The 19,375-nt window shown below is 37.9% G+C and overlaps 1 protein-coding gene across 1 annotated transcript in view; it reads left to right on the top strand.

Annotated features, from left to right (window-relative positions):
- Nucleotides 1–7,114: 7,114 nt before the first annotated feature.
- CEP135 (centrosomal protein 135) overlaps nucleotides 7,115–19,375 on the top strand; it is a gene marked incomplete at its 5' end in the record, with an annotated part of 35,018 nt that continues 22,757 nt past the window's right edge. Inside the window, 10 exons of the mRNA XM_081999375.1 lie at nucleotides 7,115–7,227; nucleotides 8,398–8,588; nucleotides 9,100–9,267; nucleotides 10,627–10,768; nucleotides 12,492–12,576; nucleotides 13,549–13,677; nucleotides 16,029–16,244; nucleotides 16,822–16,887; nucleotides 17,888–18,038; nucleotides 19,056–19,249. Coding sequence (XP_081855501.1) covers nucleotides 7,115–7,227; nucleotides 8,398–8,588; nucleotides 9,100–9,267; nucleotides 10,627–10,768; nucleotides 12,492–12,576; nucleotides 13,549–13,677; nucleotides 16,029–16,244; nucleotides 16,822–16,887; nucleotides 17,888–18,038; nucleotides 19,056–19,249 — 1,455 coding nt within the window. The remainder of the gene's footprint in view (nucleotides 7,228–8,397; nucleotides 8,589–9,099; nucleotides 9,268–10,626; nucleotides 10,769–12,491; nucleotides 12,577–13,548; nucleotides 13,678–16,028; nucleotides 16,245–16,821; nucleotides 16,888–17,887; nucleotides 18,039–19,055; nucleotides 19,250–19,375) is intronic.

Below are 19,375 nucleotides of genomic sequence, written 5' to 3'. Positions count from 1 at the left end.
CAAGTACTGTTTGAAAGCATTAATCCTGTGAAACACTCTAGATATAGTTTTTCCCTTCCCCTGATGTTCACATACTTCTATTTATAATCCCTTATGTTGCTAAAAGCAGTAGGCACTACCTTCATAGCACACAAAAAGGATACTACTGTTTTCACTAATAGTTTGTATCTAGGAAATCATATAAGCATTGAAGACTATCAGATCTTTTCCCTTCCTTGTTCTAGAAAGTATGGATGTGGAATTTTATGCAGCGGGAATACTGAATTAATGTTCTGAGGCGTAATGTGACTGTGGCTATAACTCTTAATTAAATTGTTCATCATGTTCTTTATTTCTATGGAGTGTTATTTCAAAAAGGTGAAAATGCGGTTACTTCCATTGTTCTGTCTCTGGGCATTGAAGTAGAATTGCTCTATTTCTCAACACGTGGGGTTTTTTTGTCCCTTTACTATGTGTGATGTAACATCAGTCTACTCCCATTTCATGCAACCCTTACCCCTCTTGGAGCTTCAGCTGCCTGTGACTCAGGACCTAGTTTTCCTGTACAGCTTGAGGAAATTGTGACATCCTTGGATAGAGCTGGGGTGTATGTAGAATAGAAACAGGCACAATAAAGGTAAATAGGCAGAGAGAGGCAAGACTTTGGCAAGAATAAAAAACAAAAAACAGCAGTGTGAATGAGAATGTCATAAAACTCAGAAGGAAAACCTAATCTGCTACATGGCAACTTGGCAACGCTCATTAAATCCTAGTTGTCTTTTGTTTACTAATAAAATACTTGATCCAAGTTGCACATAACCTGCTTCCACGGTCTTTGCATGTGACAAAAGGTAGCCAAAGCAACACCAAGGGGAGGTAAGGGTTACACTTAGAAATTCCCTTTAAACTAGTATAGACATTAACACAGGTGGACCTGTCACCTCTACACCAGATACTTAAATCCCTGAGGTCTGGCCACAGCAACTATGCAACCGGCAACTATCCTACGGGCAGTAAAGGCAAGGAAGACTCTCTAGAAAAGGGTCAGGAAGGCGGCAACAGCTGTCTTTGCAGTCGGCGCCAAGCTGCCAGCGTGGGCCGTTCCTCTGCATCCAGCCAGCAGCTCACACCAGGAGACGGCTCCTCGGGCAGCCCGACGTTAAACCTTGTGCCAGAGTTCCTGCTGCCGCGTCGGCGGCTCGGCCGTGACCCTCCGCTCTCAGCCCGGCCCGCGTCCTTCAACCTCCCTCGCTTCCTGCCCCGACGCGGAGGAAAGCCCCTCGCGCTGCCCGACCGAGGGGCTCGGCTCCTCGAACGCCGCGGCGTTACACGTCACCCGTCCCCGCCCCGCAGCGCGAGGGCTGCCGGTCGCGCGGGGAAGGGGCGGGGCGGCTGACGCGGGCGGCGGTTGGCTCGGCCGGCCGCGGGTGCAGGCGCGTGTCCCGTTGCTGAGGTGACGGGACGGAAGCGGCCGCTGCTCCGCGCGCCATTTTCAAACCGCCGGTGCGGCCTAGGTGGCTGCGCGGGGTCTGTGGGGCGGGAGTGCTAGCCCCGGGGGAGTGGCGGCGGGGTAGGCGCGTGTCCGCCGGGGCGGGGAGTCCTGTAGGGGAAGAGGGAGGGTGCTGCCGGCGGGACCGGGCCGCCTCGGAGGCGGGTGGCGGGGGCTGGTTTGGGCTCCCGCAGCCCCGGCAGCTGTGTAGCACCCCTGAGGGCAGCGTGGCGCTGGACCGCTTCTACCTGCTCTGCCCCTGGGAGCGCAGGTTAGCCTGGGCAGCCGCCCGCAGCGTCTGGCCTACACACTGGTCTCTCGTTCCCCTCCGGAGCTGCATCTCTGCCGAAGCCTCGCTGAAACGTCTCGGCCACTCCTTAGTGGCTCGCACTGGAAGAATTTGCTTTTAACGGTGTGTCTGGTAAGACCGACCTGGAGGGAGGGTGGAGAAAGGAAAAATAAACCTATTTCAGAAGGGACTGACAGCCCCTCTGTAGGTATAGATTGGCCTTGCTGAAAGGTTTTCTATAAAGCTTGCAGTTCGAGGAGATAGGTGACGTGCAGGTTTGTAATCGATAGGGTTTTCTTCTACTGTAATGTAAACTTACAGGTTTTGGTGACCCTTTAAAGAAGAGAACTGTTTTCTAGAGCAAACGTTGTCTTCCTGTTGCCAAAGTGGCAACACTTCCTAGTAGTGAAGCAAACATGGTGTATGAATATCTAGTCAGATGTGAACTCTCAGGAAATCAGCTTGGAAAGAAGACTTTGACAAAACAAGTGCAAGCTCATTTAGTGTATATTGAAAATGATCTTATGGTAAGTGGTTTTCACAACACAGCCTTCAGTGTCCATGGACTGTATAGAGGCATGTATTGGAGCATCGCTATGGTCAAATGGTTGGTCCGCTAGGTGCTTTTTTACCTGGGTGAAAGCAAAACTAGCTCTTTATAGCAGAATAAGCTGCATGACCAGTAATTACAGGACAGGAACAGATGTTTTGTAACCATTTCACATACATGCACAAAAAAAAAAAAAGCCTTTAGCATATCAGTTCTGATGAATGAAAAATGCATTTTGGTACTTCCCAGAACTGAGACTGGAAACTCCAGTTCATAATTGTCTTTGGTGTTAATGTTATAGACTCAATAAAGAAATGGATTTCATAGCGTATAAATTTGTCCGTGCTAATTTCTTTGTGTTCCATTATCAGCTGTGCAGTCTTATCTTTCTTCTACATGGCTCAAGGACTGTATTAAGTCTTCCACAGTCAAGATACATTTTTGCTCTTCTTTTTTGTTAATATGCTTTTCTTACTGATAACACAAGGATTGCGCCTGGAACAGTTCTTAACCTGTACTCACCATGAAGTTTGCTGCACTATTTTCAGACTGAAAGGAGGGCTTCAATATGCTAAAGATTTTCTGTTTCGTATTCCACCTGTAATGGTTAGTCTAATACCTATTAACATTGCTTCTTTCACACAATTTTATGCAAATTGATTCTATACTTAGAGCCTAAAGGAATGGGATTTGAAGTTCCACTATTGCCCATGTTTCATGTCAATGTTCAATTTCAGTCATTGGTGAATTAGAACAATAGGAAACAGTTCACAGGAGCTAAATATGTCTATTTCATACACACCTAGGTCTTCAAAAGACTGCTCACAAACATCCAGGCATGTCACAAAGTGAAGCACATGAAAGTTGTCGTCTTTAGCAGTCTTTGAGAACAAAGGAGGAACAAAAAATGACGCTATTGTCTCTGAGTATCTCCTCTGTGAATAACTGAAAGATGCACTCATTCAGACATCGTGATAAATCCTTGTCTGGAAATGCTTGATTTAAAGTACCATTTAATTTTCCCTTTCTGTTTGTTCATCTGATTTTCTGCTTTTCACCTAAAATGGCACTAAATTACATGAAATAGTTAGATAATGAATGATGTGAACTATTTATATAGCTAACACAGCCTATCTTGTGGGAAATACCAAAGCTGTTAGAGTGCTTTCCAGTACTTTGCAAATTCACAGGCAAATCTAGTAAGTTCAACCTACCTCTCATCATGACTCAACTGTGATTTACAAGGCTATTAAGTTTCCTTAAAGAAAAGGATATCCTGGATTGAGTTGACCAGTTAAGAATGATGTAGGAAACTTGAATTTACAAAAAGATTTAGAGACTTTTTTTTTACCAAAGCCTTTTAAGAACGCAGGTCTCTCTCAGAAATAGAGACAAGGTCATTTAATAGCTCACTAAGTGGTTAAAAGAAAGGGTAGAAAGTACTACCTTACCCTGAATGTGCAGAAGATTTCATGCTGTTTAACACTGGTTAGTGATCTGAAAGAATGGGTTAAACAGCCAGGGACAAAATTTGCTCATTATATGGACTTGTTAAGAGCAGTCCAAGGCTTGCAGAAGAGTATCACTGGACTGAGTAATAAAGTGGGAGTTAAGGAACAATGTTAATAAAGGCAAAATAATACATGTGATGGGCTCTAAAGTGGCAGTTACTGCTCAGAAAAAGAGATGTTAGTATCACTGTGTAAGCATCTAATTAATGCTTTAGAGCAATCAGAAAGGCAAATGATAAGTTAGGAATTGTTATGCAATAGCGAAGGCTACAGCAAAGAATCTTTATGGCTGCTGTTTAGCTGCTTAGAGTGATCTCAATCTCAGAAAAAGCATGGAAAATGGACAAGCTGTACAAGCTGCTAGAAAATTCTGGAAAATAGATTTGCTAAAGGTGCCATCATGGATGACTGAAAGCATGAATAAGGAATGATTATTTAGTATGTCTTACAATAAAAAGAAAAAAAAAAAAGGAGGAGGATGCACACACCTGTGAATTTACGATATACTTTTCCGGACATATAGTTAAAATCTGGAATTCATTGCCGTGCGCTATTTCAATGTAAATATGCAAAAAAGTCAAGAAAACAATTAGATATGTATAAGAAAGATCTATCAGGTACTGTTATAATGATTTAACTTCAACTTTAGGCCTATCAAGTCCCTGCACTATAGGCTTATAGAAAGAGAAGGTATGTAGGAGTAAGATTTGGCTCGGTTTTTTATGCTTTTGTACTCTTGCTGTGGCAACTGTCAGAGACACTGTCAGGGTATTGGGTCAGACTGATCTGGGATTCTACTGAATCAATACAGCAGTTCATATATTCATTTTATATTTCCAGAAAAACGAATTTTCCTCGTGGAGAAGTTACTAGATACTTTTTGATGTCGTCATAAGACTAGTGATAGACTTTAAAGTTTATGATACGAGATTTATGCTATGGTTGTCTGTAATGACAGAGGTCTGGACACATAATTTCTTTCCAACAGAGTGTGCAATGATCATTGTTTTTGAAGACTTTAATCTGTGTTAAGCTCTCTGAAAAAACGACCCCCAATTTTTATTCTTACTTTCATTTCTGGACATCCTTTGGACCTATACTCCAGCTACTCATTTCCTGGACTAATTTTGGATCAGATGTAGCTCTAGGGAATATAAGATAATACCCTTTCTTGTTTGATTCTGGTGGCAATAATGTCTTGAATTAAAAATTCAGTCATTAGGAAGGAGAGTGATTCAACCAGAAAGCTGTTGGTACCTCTCAATATTAGCGTACGTTTAGGTAACTACATGTCACTTCAATGTCCATTGCAGTGATTTAGCAAGATGCTGTACCTACCTCCTAGCCAGTTACTGCAATGCTAACGTGTCCATTTATTTTCTCCACAGTTACTTTAGAAAAACTATATTCCCTTACAAACTGAAGCACAGCTTTGTTCCTAATGTTTGTTCTGTAAAACTTTCTCGATATGATTAGTAGAAAAATCCTTTCTCTTTCCAAAATACAAGCTATTAAATCAAGTCTGATGAAGGATTTTCAATTAATTTAATCTTTTTAACTGATGTGGTCCTTCTTAAGGAGAAGGTGGGCTCAAGAGTTATCAGCTCACTTCTGTAGTAGTATAAGATGCATTCCTGAGACCAAATCTAGATGCAGTAACACAATCGGTTTTCTTGAATTCAACACAGAATCCTCATCATTGATGCAGAAATATCAAGGTATCATCACTTTCAGCTTTAATCTTTGGCTGCCAAAGGAGACCGAAGAGCATTTAGTACACATTAGTACATTGACTTGCACTTGGTACATTGACAGTTACCATTTAGAGGAAGGAAGTACGCTACCTCCTTCTTCAACCATCCCAGTACAATATGTAAGAGATCTCCATGTTGTTGCCTAGTTAATATCTCAACATCCTGAACCTTCTCAAACAAATATTTTGGCAGTTCCTGGAACAGATGCTGTGCTTATAAGACCAGCGATTTTCTCTTGTCCATGGAGCAGTACCTGGCAACCACAGTCCCGTTGCTAGATTTATTTGTAGTGTTTTGATACAATGAGATGAAATCTTGTTTTCCAGCCTCAGACATGAAAGAAACTTGCATGTTTTCTCATTTGTTTATTCATAAATAATTTTATTTTCAAATACCTGCATATATTTGTTTAATATATTTTTAAAATCTGGGGGATTGTGAAATAGCATGGTTTAAATGATATCTATATTCTTTCCCCTTTATATGAGGTGCAAACAATGCTTCCTCAGACTGGTAGTTTGGCTGCTGAGGTCTTTGCAGCCAGTAGGTTAATACTCAAAGAAATGTGAGGGAAATGTTTTACAGAAGTAACTATTTTTCAAAAACATTTCTAACTATTGAAGAGATGTTTTCACATGTTGAGGAGCATCAACTTTAGTATTCCATTTCTTTTCTCATTCTATCTCTAAATCCAGAAGGACAGAACAATGTAAAAATTCTTCCTCCCTCAAATGTACATGGCAAAACCAAAATCCTCCTCTGGATTCAGATACAGTAGTGCTGATCCAGCCTCTTTTAGATCAGGTTGGTAATAAGAAGGTAACTAATCAGTCAAAAGAAAAAAAACCCCTCTGATCCTTGAACTGTATTTTCCAGAAAACAATGCAGGTAGGACTATAGTACACTGGTGTTTTTTTCTTTCCTGTTTTACTTCATAGAAAAAAGATGTTCAAAGGTAATCAGTCTTTAAAATTTTACACACTTTATGCATTTTTACAAATGGTTGGCATAAGTTATGTTAAGTACTGCCTTGTAAACTTTAAAAGTAAGATTTATATATGAAATAAAAAAGTATATGGGTTTTTTGAGAATAACCTGTCAATTTGCATTGTGGAAGATACCATGATGACCGTGATTCAAAAAGATCAGAATCTACTTCTTAGCGTTCCCACAGAAAGATCTTTTCGGAGTTCAGTTCTTACAACTGAAAAGAAAAAATTATGTACATGCTGAAAAGAAAAATTTATGTTCATACTCTAAGATGTTAGGAAAGAGAAAACTAATTGCCAGGGCAAATATTTCTTTTTAAATAAATATGTAAATATGTTTTAACCTTTTTAGTTGCTCTATGATTCTCTTCTGGTTTACTTAAATTTTAAGAACATGCTTATGCACTGCATTTCCTACACAAAAAATGGTTTTTCCATTACTTCTTTTCTACATTATTCCTTCTTTAAAGGACAAATGCTAAAACAGACAATCTTTTGCAGGTGTTCTGTTTTTCTTGAGTGTGACAAAAGCTGCTTTGAAGGTGCGTTTACAATGACTACAACTGCAGAGCGAAGATTTGTTAATCTCAGGAAACGTCTAGATCAGCTGGGCTATCGGCAACCATTGGGAGTGGAGAGTTTACCTTTGGTGGAAAAGCTTTTTAGGTATTCAAACGGAGATTCATTAAAAACATAGTAATCATATAGCAGTTATTGTTTGATTTTTTTGACATATAAGGGAGAAGAAGTAGTCTGAAGATTATTTTCAAGCAATGTTATTTCACAGCTTACATTCAGTTCCTCTGTATGAAGTCAAATGGGTTTGCTTAAGTGATGAGAACATCTTAAGATTTCATTTAATTCAGTAGAATTGTTTCTAAGGATCTATAGTGTAGGAAAACTCAACATTTCTAACCTCATAAGAGAGCCAAGAACAGTCACTATTGAAGGACACACTCATAACTGGTTGTGTAAAAAATAATCCCTGTTGTTTGTACTGTGACTTAAGATAAAACATTCACAGCTCTCTTTTTATGATCTCCTTTGGAGAAGTTTAGATTTGCCATCTCTGCAGTTTTTACAGGACACATAACAGAAGAAAAACAATTTTTCAGGTGACCTCAATATATCTGCATTTCATGGCTTTGATGTCACTAGGAACATAGTAATTTCCATAGTAAGCCAGTTATATTTGGCTAAACATGCAAATGTAGGTATTCGGGTTCTGTTGTTCTCTAGAATCTAATACAAATGGAAGAACCATAGGTAGGCAGATGTGAAGTAATCTGCCTTCAACATGAAGTCTTATTCTGGTGTCTAACAGATTTAATCTCTCAATCACTGCCTTTGATATTATTTTCACAAAAATGTTTATAGCTACTTACCAATAATCTCTCTTATGGAGCTTCTGATTGCCATATAAATACTAGTAACCTTCTGGCTTTTCTAATTCTTCATGTTTCTTCTGTGGTAAGTAGTGCTACAACTTATATAGTGCTTGGAGGAAAAAATCATCTTGCCAATTTTGAATGTCTCGTTTTATGTAGAAAAGATAGTTTATTGAATTACCAAATTTAAACTCCTGATGTGCTTTCCTAATATCTTTATTTTGTATATTTGTCCTGTCCTTTCCTATTTATTTTTTTTAAGTGAATGATTCCTGTCTTTCAGTTTTCCTTACGTGAATGTTCTCTTTGCTTTTCTTTGAACCCATTTGTTCTACAGTTAACATGGTCTCGGTGAAAGGGTTTTGTTTCTCAGGTCATAATAAATATTTGCATGTGCAGTGTAAAGGCTGGTAACATTTCTAACATGTATGATGCTCCTTTACTCCAGTGACCTTGTTCATACAACTGAGAGCTTACGCAGTGCAAAGTTATCTGCTGGAAAAACTGAAAAAGAATGCAGCAATTATGATGCTGTTTTGGAACCTTATAAAACAGAGAATGCTAAACTTACCAGAGAAAATAATGAACTACATTTAGAAATACTAAAACTGAAAGAGCAATCTGATCACCGTGTTAAAGGTAATATAAAAATGATGATACTTTTTTTAATCCTTCCGTGCCAAAATAACATTGCAGACAAATCCTTGGTCTTCAGATTCATTTATCTGTACTTGTAAGTGCGTGTGAGTGGTCATTGACTTTGGTGCCTATAATGAATTAAGGTTCGTGCACAGACATTTCTTTTGTAGTTAAAAAGCTTCTGAGGTCCTGCAAATCCTAATCAAACATGAAACTGTTAGAACTTTTTACGGTATGCTTTCATACCCTGAAATGCTGTTTTTTAATTTAAAATGAAAAAATACTGCTGTTAAATGTGCCTTTATTCTATGACGGGGTGTTGTTTGTATAACGTGTATAAATACATATTTTTGTGTGTTTGTGTATATATATGTCTATACATATGTATGGGTATATGAAAATTTCATGTTCTGGAAAAAGAATATAGGATTCTCTTTATGACTATTTTGGTGCTACTAGGAAAGATAATAATGAATAAGAAAGATAATACTGTTTTTTCTCTCCCTTGAAGATTTGAAAGGCTCCTTAAGGAGAGCTGAACATGAAACGGCTGACTTGAAATTTCTGAATAACCAATATGTACATAAAATTAAAATGCTGGAAAAAGAGAACAAAGCCAAGACTGAAAAAATTCAGCAGCTTCAGGAGAAGAATTTGCAAGCAGTGGTGCAAACACCTGGTAAGTGTAAATAATCATAGAAATGTTAACTTTACCCTGGGCTTTTGGTTCTTCAGAACATAATCTTTTTTTTTTCCCCTCTAGGAAGAGAAGCTACTACAGTAAAATAATTATCCAATAGAATAAAATTACCTTTTTGACATTTTGGCCCTGAATTCAGTCGTCTTCTATGCACTGAAGAAATTTTTCATTAGCACATCAGTTTTGTTAGGCACAAATTTGAATACAAACTTAGATTCTATAGAAGACTATTATGTTAAAATGTGAATGGAAAGCACTGTTAATCAACAGCTATTTTTATTTTTTTAATGCTGCACTTAATTTAGTCAGAAGCAAGTTCTTTGATACTTGAATCTTTTTGGCAGCTAATTGATGATGTGTGACTAATTCAGATTTTTGTAACCAAGATCTAAAAGTAGCAAGATGCAAATTATGTCTACAAGTGAATATTCCAAGCCTCTAAAAGCATTCAGGTTAACTTCTTTCTCCAGAGTTTCCTTTTTCTTCCTTTTTTTTTTCAGGCTAATGGAAATAGCGAGAAGTATTTTGTAAAGTTTTGAAATTGTCTTTCCTCTCCAAGTCATTGAATTACCTATCTATTTTTGGCATCTGTGGGAAATTAATGGGTAGTTAGTTGAAATTAAATTTGCTCTCTATTTTTCCACACCTTTCTGCATTTCGTGTCTGTCGCTTCAAAGATGCCATGTTACACTTTTGTTTGTCTTTCCGCATACTTGACCCAGAAGGTCACCAGTCTTCTGGGCTTTTTCTATATTACATCATCAAATATTGTATGTTCTTACTTAATCATGTGATAAAGAGTAATTGTTCCTTCTGGAAATAATACTATGTTTTGCTTTGTTTTTAATATAAAGTTACCATGCAAGCAAATAGCCTGCTCTGCTTGATATGCCTGTGATATTCATTCACTGAAATGACAATAGGATAGAAAGAAAAAAAATTACTAAACAATGCAGATGTTAGTTCAGTCATGATATAGTTCTTAAATGTGAAAACAAAATGTCTTTTCTGATGTTTTAATTTAGCTTTTTTAGCAAAGCGCAGTGCTAACAGATTCAACAAGCTTGAACTGTAGAATATTTAGGGTCCTAAACACTGGGGAAAATTACTTATACTGAACTTTGCATGTTTCGTTATTCTAAAACTGAATGACAAAGGTGATACTAACCTGCAAGAATGTTGTCGTCTAGAATGTACAAATTTTATCAATTTATCAAAACAGTGAAATGTGCCAGTTCAGAGGCAGTGGAATAAATAGGAAATTTCATTTGGTATTAAAGACAAAAACTCCCTTGCTTTAATTCCAAGTAATAGGCCTTTGGTTTTGGGCTTTCTTAGGTGGCAGAAAAAGAAGCATTCCCTTCAGGCGTCAACGCATGCAGATAGACCAGCCTGTCCCTCCATCAGGTGTTAGTGCCTATCCAGTTCCTCAGCCAGAGGACCCGTATATCGCAGACCTTCTTCAGGTGGCTGATAATCGGTAATCTAAAGAAATTTTAAATTTTGAAGTACAAGTGTTAAATAGCTGCAGTGATTTTTCCAACCCTCCTTCTGCCTTTCAAATTTGCCTCAAACAAAATGGTATTTCATGATGTTTTAGGAGCACTATAATTCTTAAATAGGATTTTGCTTAGTGATTGACAGTGCTGCCTGTGACAAAGTTGCAATGGATATTTAATAAGCTCTTTCTTTCCTTAAAGGATTTCCCTTAAGATTTATATACTGGTTTTACTGTTATTCTTAACTTTAGCTTGGGTATTCTGGAAAACAACTAGGTGTAATGTTTTGCATAGGAGTAAACTGATCTTTCATATTTGTTTTGGAAGACTAAAATATTCTTGGTTTTGTAATACTATTTTTGGCTTGGGAACCTATGTGATGAAAGGTTCAAGTCACTTCTTTTTTTCTTATTTAGAATACATCTGTTGAGGGTTTACATGGCAATGTGCTGGCAGTGGGGGGACTGCAAGGGTGGCGCCTCTAAAAAGAGACCAGCGGCTACTCTGTGCTGGACACAGCCAGCTCCACTTGGCTTCAAAACGAACCCAACATGGGTCACAGCTGAACCCATCAGCCAAACTGGTGGCTCCCCTGTTAAAATTTATTTAAGAAAGGGTAAGAAACAGTTCTATGCAGCAGCAGTGAGAGGGAGGAATGAGAAAGATATGAGAGCAACAACCCTGCGGACACCAAGGTCAGTGAAGAAGGAAGGGGAGGAGGTGCTTCAGGCACTGGACCGGAGATTCCGCTGCAGCCCATGAAGATGACCATGGTGATGCAGGTTGTTCATGCAGCCTGTGGAAAGCACCACATCAGAGCTGATACCCACGCTGCAGTCCATGGAGGATCCCATGCTGGAGCAAGTGGATATGTCCTGAAGGAAGCTGCAGCCCATGAAGAGCCCACACTGGAGCAGGCTCCTGGCAGGAACTGCAGCTCATGGAGAGGAACCCATGCAGAAGCAGGTTTTCCGGTAGGAGCTGTGGCCTGTGAGGGACCCACGCTGGAGCAGTCTGTTCCTAAAGGACTGTACTGCATGGAGAGGACGCAGGCTGGAGCAGTTCATGAAGGACTGTATCTCATGGGAGGCACCCGATGCTGGAGCAGTGTGAGGAGGAAGAAGTGGCAAAGCCAAAGTGTTATGAACTGACCACAGCTCACATTCCCCATCCCTGCTGCGCCTCTAGGGGTAGGGGAAGAGTATAAGAGTTGGGAGTGAAGCAGTGAAGTTGAGGGTGGAAAAAAGTGGAGGGTCAGAGGAAGATGTTTTTAGTTTGTCTTTGTTTCTCACCATCCTACTTACCTGCCATCCTACATCCTATATGTATAATCTTTCTCACCATCCTACATCTATTTTTAATTGATGACTTGACCCAAAGTTGAGCCTGTGTTGCCTGTGACGGTAATTAGTAAGTTATCACCCTGTCTTTATCTCAACCCGTGAGCTTTTTCATCTTATTTTCTCCCCCATGCTGTTGAGGAGGGGGAGCGAGAGAACAGTTCAGTGGGGGTCTGGCAGCCAGCCAAGATCAACCTGACACAGTATCTCAAACAACGACTTCTGCATTAACATTTTATATGGACAAAACTATTTTTTGTGAAACATTGACATTCAGGAGCAAAGAGAAAATACTAATATTGAGTTGTTGTGTACCTATGATTCTTCCATGAATCCACAAAAACAGTATATTGCTACATTTCAGAATTCATGAACTTCAGTCAGAAGTAACAGAGTTACAGGAAAAACTGGAGATATCTGAACGTGGAATTAAAAATTATAGCAAACAGGTATGTTTACAGATTTTATTTTAAAATACTGTTATTTGGCTGTAGTAGACATTGCAATGGCCTTGATTATAATTATAATGAGGTGTTAACCTCACTGGGAAAGCATTGTAAGACTTGTGAAATAGAATTATTCTAATTTGCCTACGTTGAGGTATGTCTCTCCTCTTTGGAGAGACATAAAATACTTGCCCACTGCTTTTGCTGATAAATTTTGTGTATTAAAATTGCATTAAATAAGCTAAACTTGATGACCATAAGTTGAATTTATGTATGTGTAGGGTTTGTTTGTGCAGAAACATTAACTGGCTCAAAATAATAATTAGATCTACAGGTAGGCTAGGGTAATTTTTTTTTTTCACTGTTTGGACTGGTTATATATTTTGAATTTTTAATTTTTTTAAGTTAATTTATGGACAGCAGATTTTACAATATTTTAGTTAGAGTGGATTGATACTATATGTATAATTGTTAAGTGAGGGAATTGCATCAGTTGTTCATATCTTTCAATAACTGGGGACACAATCCTCTTTTTTTTGTTCACATCTTTTGGTTTTCCTCTTTCAATATTCTCTGTTTTTCAGCTCTTTGATTTTTTACACTGAAATAGACAGCAAATTAGCCAATTTAAAAGATTTTTCCCTGAATTTAAGTGCTAGTCTTGGATGGTTAATTTGCAACATTCATTAACTTCGCTTTAAATGAAAACTGTTGGTTTCCATTGAAGGAAATAGTCTAGTAGGAATTGTTTCAGTATTTTTTTCCATAAATTCTATTTGATTCCTTTATTTTTATTTCAAAGAAAACACTTTGTTCAGAAAAATCCAGACTTTTTTTTTTTTAATTAATATTAAAGATAAAAATTGCATTATTAGGTGCATATCTTTTTACTGAATGCTATGTAGGTGTTTATTTGAACAAAGGTTCTATTAAATGGTATAAAGATACTAAAGAACTTTTTTTGTTTCCTCAAAGGTTGAGCTAAGAGACAAAGAAATAGAGCGCCTAATGCTAGCATTGGATGGTGGTCGTTCTCATGAGGTTATCTCTCTGGAATCAAGAAGTAAAAGTAATGAGAAGCTTATCGCCCATTTGAATTTGCAGGTAATGGATTTATTACTGGTGGTTAGTCAAAACTAAAAATACGAGCAATCTAAAAAAACCCTACAAAACTTCTAGCTTTTCTTTAAATAAATCACTATTAAATCAATCAGTTTAACTTCCTTTGCTTTTTAGGTGGCATTGTTTCTTGTCTAAGGAAATTTAATTTCTTGTTTTAGAAGTTTATTAGAATGGTTTTGATAAAGAATTTTATGAACTCACATCTGTACATAATAATGTTAATCTGAGAGTATTCAGAAAATTTCTGTATGATACACTGTTTTCACCAAGTTTGAAAATATTTTTATTTATTTTGTACATACCATTTATGTTTTAGGAACTAACAATGATATATGTACTTATGATAAGGAATAGTACTGCAGACAATCTCATCAGAGAGTGGGGAATCTTCCTTGCTGAATTCAAATGGCCACCACCTTTATTCCAACATAGACTTGCAAGGAAAGGATAAGCTTAGGATAAAGATGTTTGTGTTTACTGTGCATATTAGAATGCATTCAATATTGGTCTGAGAATGAGGATTTTTAAAAAACGATACAAGACAGGCTGGAGTACAGATCAAGTAGAGCCCATCTCTGGACTTATACCATCAATTCTCTGTTTTTCCAGCTGAGTTCGAAGTTTTGTGTACTGGTTGTGCATGATGTACAGCGGCGTGAGAGCCAGGTTGCAGAGTTAATTAGCTTAGGTTCAGTGCTGCAAAAATACAGAATGAGCTATGACTTGGAAGCAGTACAGCTGTGTTCAGGGATCCTGAATTAGTAAGTCATGCTGAACACAAATTGACTGTACAGAGGGTGAGCCCAGAGCTGCATAAAGCTGGTTTTAGGCCATCAAGACTATTTGCTCAGGCTCAGTGCCAATATGCCACTTATATTCTCTAACAGTAAATGGATAGATATCTCCATGTAGTAGTATTCGTGACTATGAAAGGGCTCAGACTTTATTCTGTGTCTACAGTAATACTACACCATGGAATTTTGAGGAAAGTTGCGTGGAGTTGGAAGTGCAGCACCTCTTTTATCTTAAATCTTTCAAGATATTCCAGGCTCACATTTTCCTTGGTAGTGTACCTTATTATATATATTTTTTATTCCTACTCTGCATCCCTGCTTCTCTTCCCTTTACTCTCAGGGGAAGGTATTCTGGGTAAAACAACGTCTGTAGAGCAGGATTTCTGAGGACGTTGTTTAAGGTGCTCAGATATGTTGGGGGCAGGACAGGTTTTGGGAATCTGACCTGTAAAGCTTCACTTTCATGAAGGAGTAAGAGTGAGACTAAGCCTAGCAAATGTACTACAAAGGTGGGAGAGAAGAATGTGTCCTCGTAACTTGTGAAATTTAGGGAAACTCTGAGTACACGGGGTCTCCCAGACTGATGCCCGAGACAGGTTTCTATACAGATCTCTGCTTTTCAGTACTTTGTTTTTAGAATAAACCTCAGGTTTTGGAGACTACATAAAGAACAGTGTAGTAATGGATTCCTTCACCTTGCACCTTTGTAACATCATATTTTTTCATAACATTTTGGAATCATTTAGGTTAGAAAAGACCTTTAAGATCACCAAGTCCAATCATTAACATAGCACTGCCAAGTCCACCACTAAACCATGTTCCTAAGTGCTACATCTACGTCTTTTAAATACCTCTGGGGATGGTGACTCATCCACATCCCTGGGCAGCCTTTTCCAATGCTTGACAACCCTTTCAGTGAAGAAATTTTTCCTGATATCCATCTAAACCTCCCCTGGTGCAACTTGAGGCCATTTCCTCTTGTCTACTTATTACCTGGGAGTAGAGACCAACACCCACCTGGCTACAACCTCCATTCAGGTAGCTATAGAGAGCGATAAGGTCTCCCCTGAGCCTCCTTTCCTCCAGGCTAAACAACCCCTGTTACCTCAGCTGCTCCTAATAAGACTTCTAGTGCTCTAGACCCTTCACCAGCTTCGTTGCCCTTCTCTGGACACGCTCCAGCACCTCAATGTCTTTCTTGTAGTGAGGGGCCTAAAACTGAACTCAGTATTCAAGGTGCGGCCTCACCAGTGCCGAGTACAGGGGCACAATCACTTCCCTACTCCTGCTGGCCACACTGTTCCTGATACAGGCCAGGATGCTGTTGGCCTTCTCAGCCACCTGGGCACACTGCTGGCTCATATGCATCCAGCTGTTGACCAACACCCCATGTTGATAAGCATTATGTTCTAAAAATAGAAAATCTTGCTATGTTTAACAGGATGTCCTTTTTTTATTAGGGATATAGAGGTATGGGCGGAGCTTTTGCTACCTAGTGTAACAATACGTATTAATGTTTTAATGAAAAATGTCTTTCAGGTTGAATATCTTCAGCAAACAAACAAAGAACTTGAAAATCGCATTCAAGACCTCTTGGACACTAAACAAAATGTGACTAGTGAGGTAGTGCATTTAAGCAATAAAAATGAAGAACTGTGTCAAGAACTGAATGAAATAGACCACTTGGCACAGCAGCTGGAAAGACACAAAGAAATTGTGCTCGAGACTGCAGATAAGGAAATAGGAGAAGCAAAGGTAATTACTCACATGTTACAGTGTGAAGGATCTGCTCAGCTCTCAGGTGGCTTTATATCTTTTAATTGCAACAAATGACCTATCAGCTTGTAAAGGAAGATTAAAAAGATATTTTTTGCAGTTTACTTAATATTATACAGAATATCTCACTAAAAGAGGATTAATTGCAGCAATTTTGTCTCCCTACTATATTAGGTGAGATGAATTTAAGTAAGAGGCAATCTGTCTTCTTGTTTTAGCTTAGTATGAAATAAAATTCTGAGCTACTTAAAACTATTGATAGGTAATAGATATTTGCAACAGTGATGCCTGTGTTCAGAGGTTTTTTTCCTATGAGGAGTCATGCAATTATTTATTTAATTGTTGTGCTCAAAAAGAGCATGGGTGTGCATACCGCAAATTTTGTGTGCCTTCAGTTTCTAGTAGCTTTACTACTTGATATTTAGCAGATTACATGGAACCAATTATACTTTATTTCTTACAAAAATAGTCTGTTTCCTTAGGTTTTTTGTAACAAAGGTATTGTTGTCATTTTGAATATGTAACTTTTAACATATAGGTTAATTTTGGTTGATAGAAAGAAATTGAAAGAAAACACAGTGAAATACAGGATCTTGAAGAAACAATAACAAGGCTTAAATCAGTAAGTAAAAATATTTTCAGTTCTTGTTTGTAGCATTTTTATCATACTGTCATACACGTGATTCTTTCATTTATTATACAAATTAACACTTTAACAATTAACAAGAAAACTTCTATAATACCCCAAAACTCTATTGTAATAAATTTGTAATTAATAAATGAAAGATCTAAAGAAGCCACATCATATTTTTGCAAAAATAAACTGAAAGAAACCTCTTTAGACAGTATGGTTGACTACATCCTTATTGTACATTTCCTTATTTCTGGTATTGGAAGTTGTAATTTCCATAACATAATCATTTTTACCACAGATGAATTCTGACATCCTAGAGGATTTTCTTCATGTAGAAACTACTTTGTCTCTTAATCAGCATGTGAATAATTATGAAATACGTGCTCACTCAGAAACAAAGCATCGTAGCCCAGATGAAAAACATCAGTATTATCAATTCCTTGAAGAGCAAACTCTTTCCAGCATATAGCAAGATGTGTATTAGTCGAGTACAGTGTTTTGTTTTAGTATTTCTAGTGAACTTGAAAATACAAAAATATTTCATTTACAGGGCACCAGATTATAGGAAAGACATGCCAAACAGCATTTGATTAGCTGCAGAGTTGGGTTGACCAAGATGCCGTATTGTGATGTACTTTATCACCAACAGTGTTACTAAATGCCATTAAAAATTATTTCTTGCTTTAGTTATTACTTTTTCCTATGTTTGTATCCCACTATCCTTTGGTTTGGTTTCTTGAATTAAACAAGGGTTAATATTGCTTGTTTTGTTACTGATTGTAAACCATGTCAAAAGTAATTCTTACTTGATGTAATGAAAAGTAGTATAAAAACAATGGTGGCCTTTAACAAATGTTAAAGTATAAAACACTCAGGTTAAACAGAAGTAAACAGTGTTGAATACTAAAAGTTTAACAAAATGTTAAATAATTTTTCCAAATGTCTCTGTTGGCACTTCTAATTTTTGTAATAATACTTGTTACTTCAGGAGTTGTGCTCATGTCATAGGGAGAATGAGAGACTGAGTGAAGAACTCTTTGCAAAAGCAGATGGCAAAGAGAATCTTGAACTGTTGTTAAACCAACTTGAACAAGAAAAACAAAGGCTAACAGAAAAAAATGAGAACTTAGAAATAAAAGGTAAATCTTCAATTAAGGATTCCTGTAAATTATCTTTGTAATTTTTGAAATAGAAAACCTTATGTATTTAAGGCGCAGTTAATAATACTAAAAGACTTGTATATGTCAACTAAAAAGAAGACTGTAGGTCTTCAGTCAGAATTGGAGTGAAAACTTTTGTCACAGAAACATCTTTTCATTTGGTATGTGGGAAGTAAAAGTTGAACTTTTTATTGTGGTCCCACAGGACATCCTAATACTAATATTATGTCAGTTTCATACAAAATAATTTCTTTTGTCCAAAACTGTTTTTATTCTCTCTCTCTCCTTCTGAGTGAGTGAATTCAGACTGTTTCTTGAGAGCTTTATCCAGTTGGATCTTGTAAACCTCCAGGGATGGAGATTCCACAACCTCTCTAGGCAACCTATTCCAATGTCTGATTATCCTCCGAGATAAAAATTGTTTTCCCTGTATTGCTCGTAATCGCCTGTAGCAATTAATCACCATTGTTCCTTGTGACCTAATGACAGTGCACCTTTGTGAAGAAACTGGCTTCATTTTATCTATAACCCATTGTTGGTACTGTCAGTCTGCTCTTGGGTCCCCAGCTCTTCCTCCAGGCTGAACAAGCCCAGTTCCTTCAGCAGTAATTCCCCACAAGGCAAGTATTGTGCTCCCTGACCAGCTTGGAGGGCCTCCCCTGGACTCACCCAAGTTTAACCACATCTTTCCTGTGTGAGGGGTGAAAAAACTGGACACAGTATTGTAAATGCTATCTAATGAGTGCTAAGTAAAGGGTAATAATCACATACCTCAGTCTGTGTCTCCATTGATACAGCCCAATATGCTGTTAGACCTCTACTGGGTCCAAAGCATGCTGTTCACTCATGTTTAGCCTACTGTCAACCAGACTCCTACATCCTTTTCATCGGATTTTCTGCCCAGACAGTTGCTGGAAGTTAGTCCGTCCCAAATGCAATGTTTTTGTGGAAATTCATGAGGTTCCTACATGGTTGTTTTTATTTCTTTTTCTGCAGAACGAGAACTTGTCCTAGAAATAGAAAGAATGAGGTTAGAATATGGTATAGCCCTAGGAGACAAATCTCCATCTCGCCTAGATGCATTTGTAAAGACTTTAGAAGATGACAGAGATTACTATAAGCGAGCATTAGAGTATCTTCAGAAAATGACAAAACGAAAGCCTAGCCCAAGCCGTAGGACTACAGAGAAGGTAAAGTTCCTGCTGTCAAGACAAGGTGAAAAAATAATGGGAATACTGTAGAACCATTTAAGGAGCTATCAAATATATTTTCAAATTCAGTAGCAGTAAATGACTGTATTAGTTTTTTTAAATCAT

This window comes from Phaethon aethereus (genome assembly GCF_964289735.1).
Source record: "Phaethon aethereus genome assembly, chromosome: 4".
Classification (NCBI taxonomy): Eukaryota; Metazoa; Chordata; class Aves; order Phaethontiformes; family Phaethontidae; genus Phaethon; species Phaethon aethereus.
Note: the sequence above shows the minus strand (reverse complement) of the source record. Positions and strands in the feature narration are given on the sequence as shown.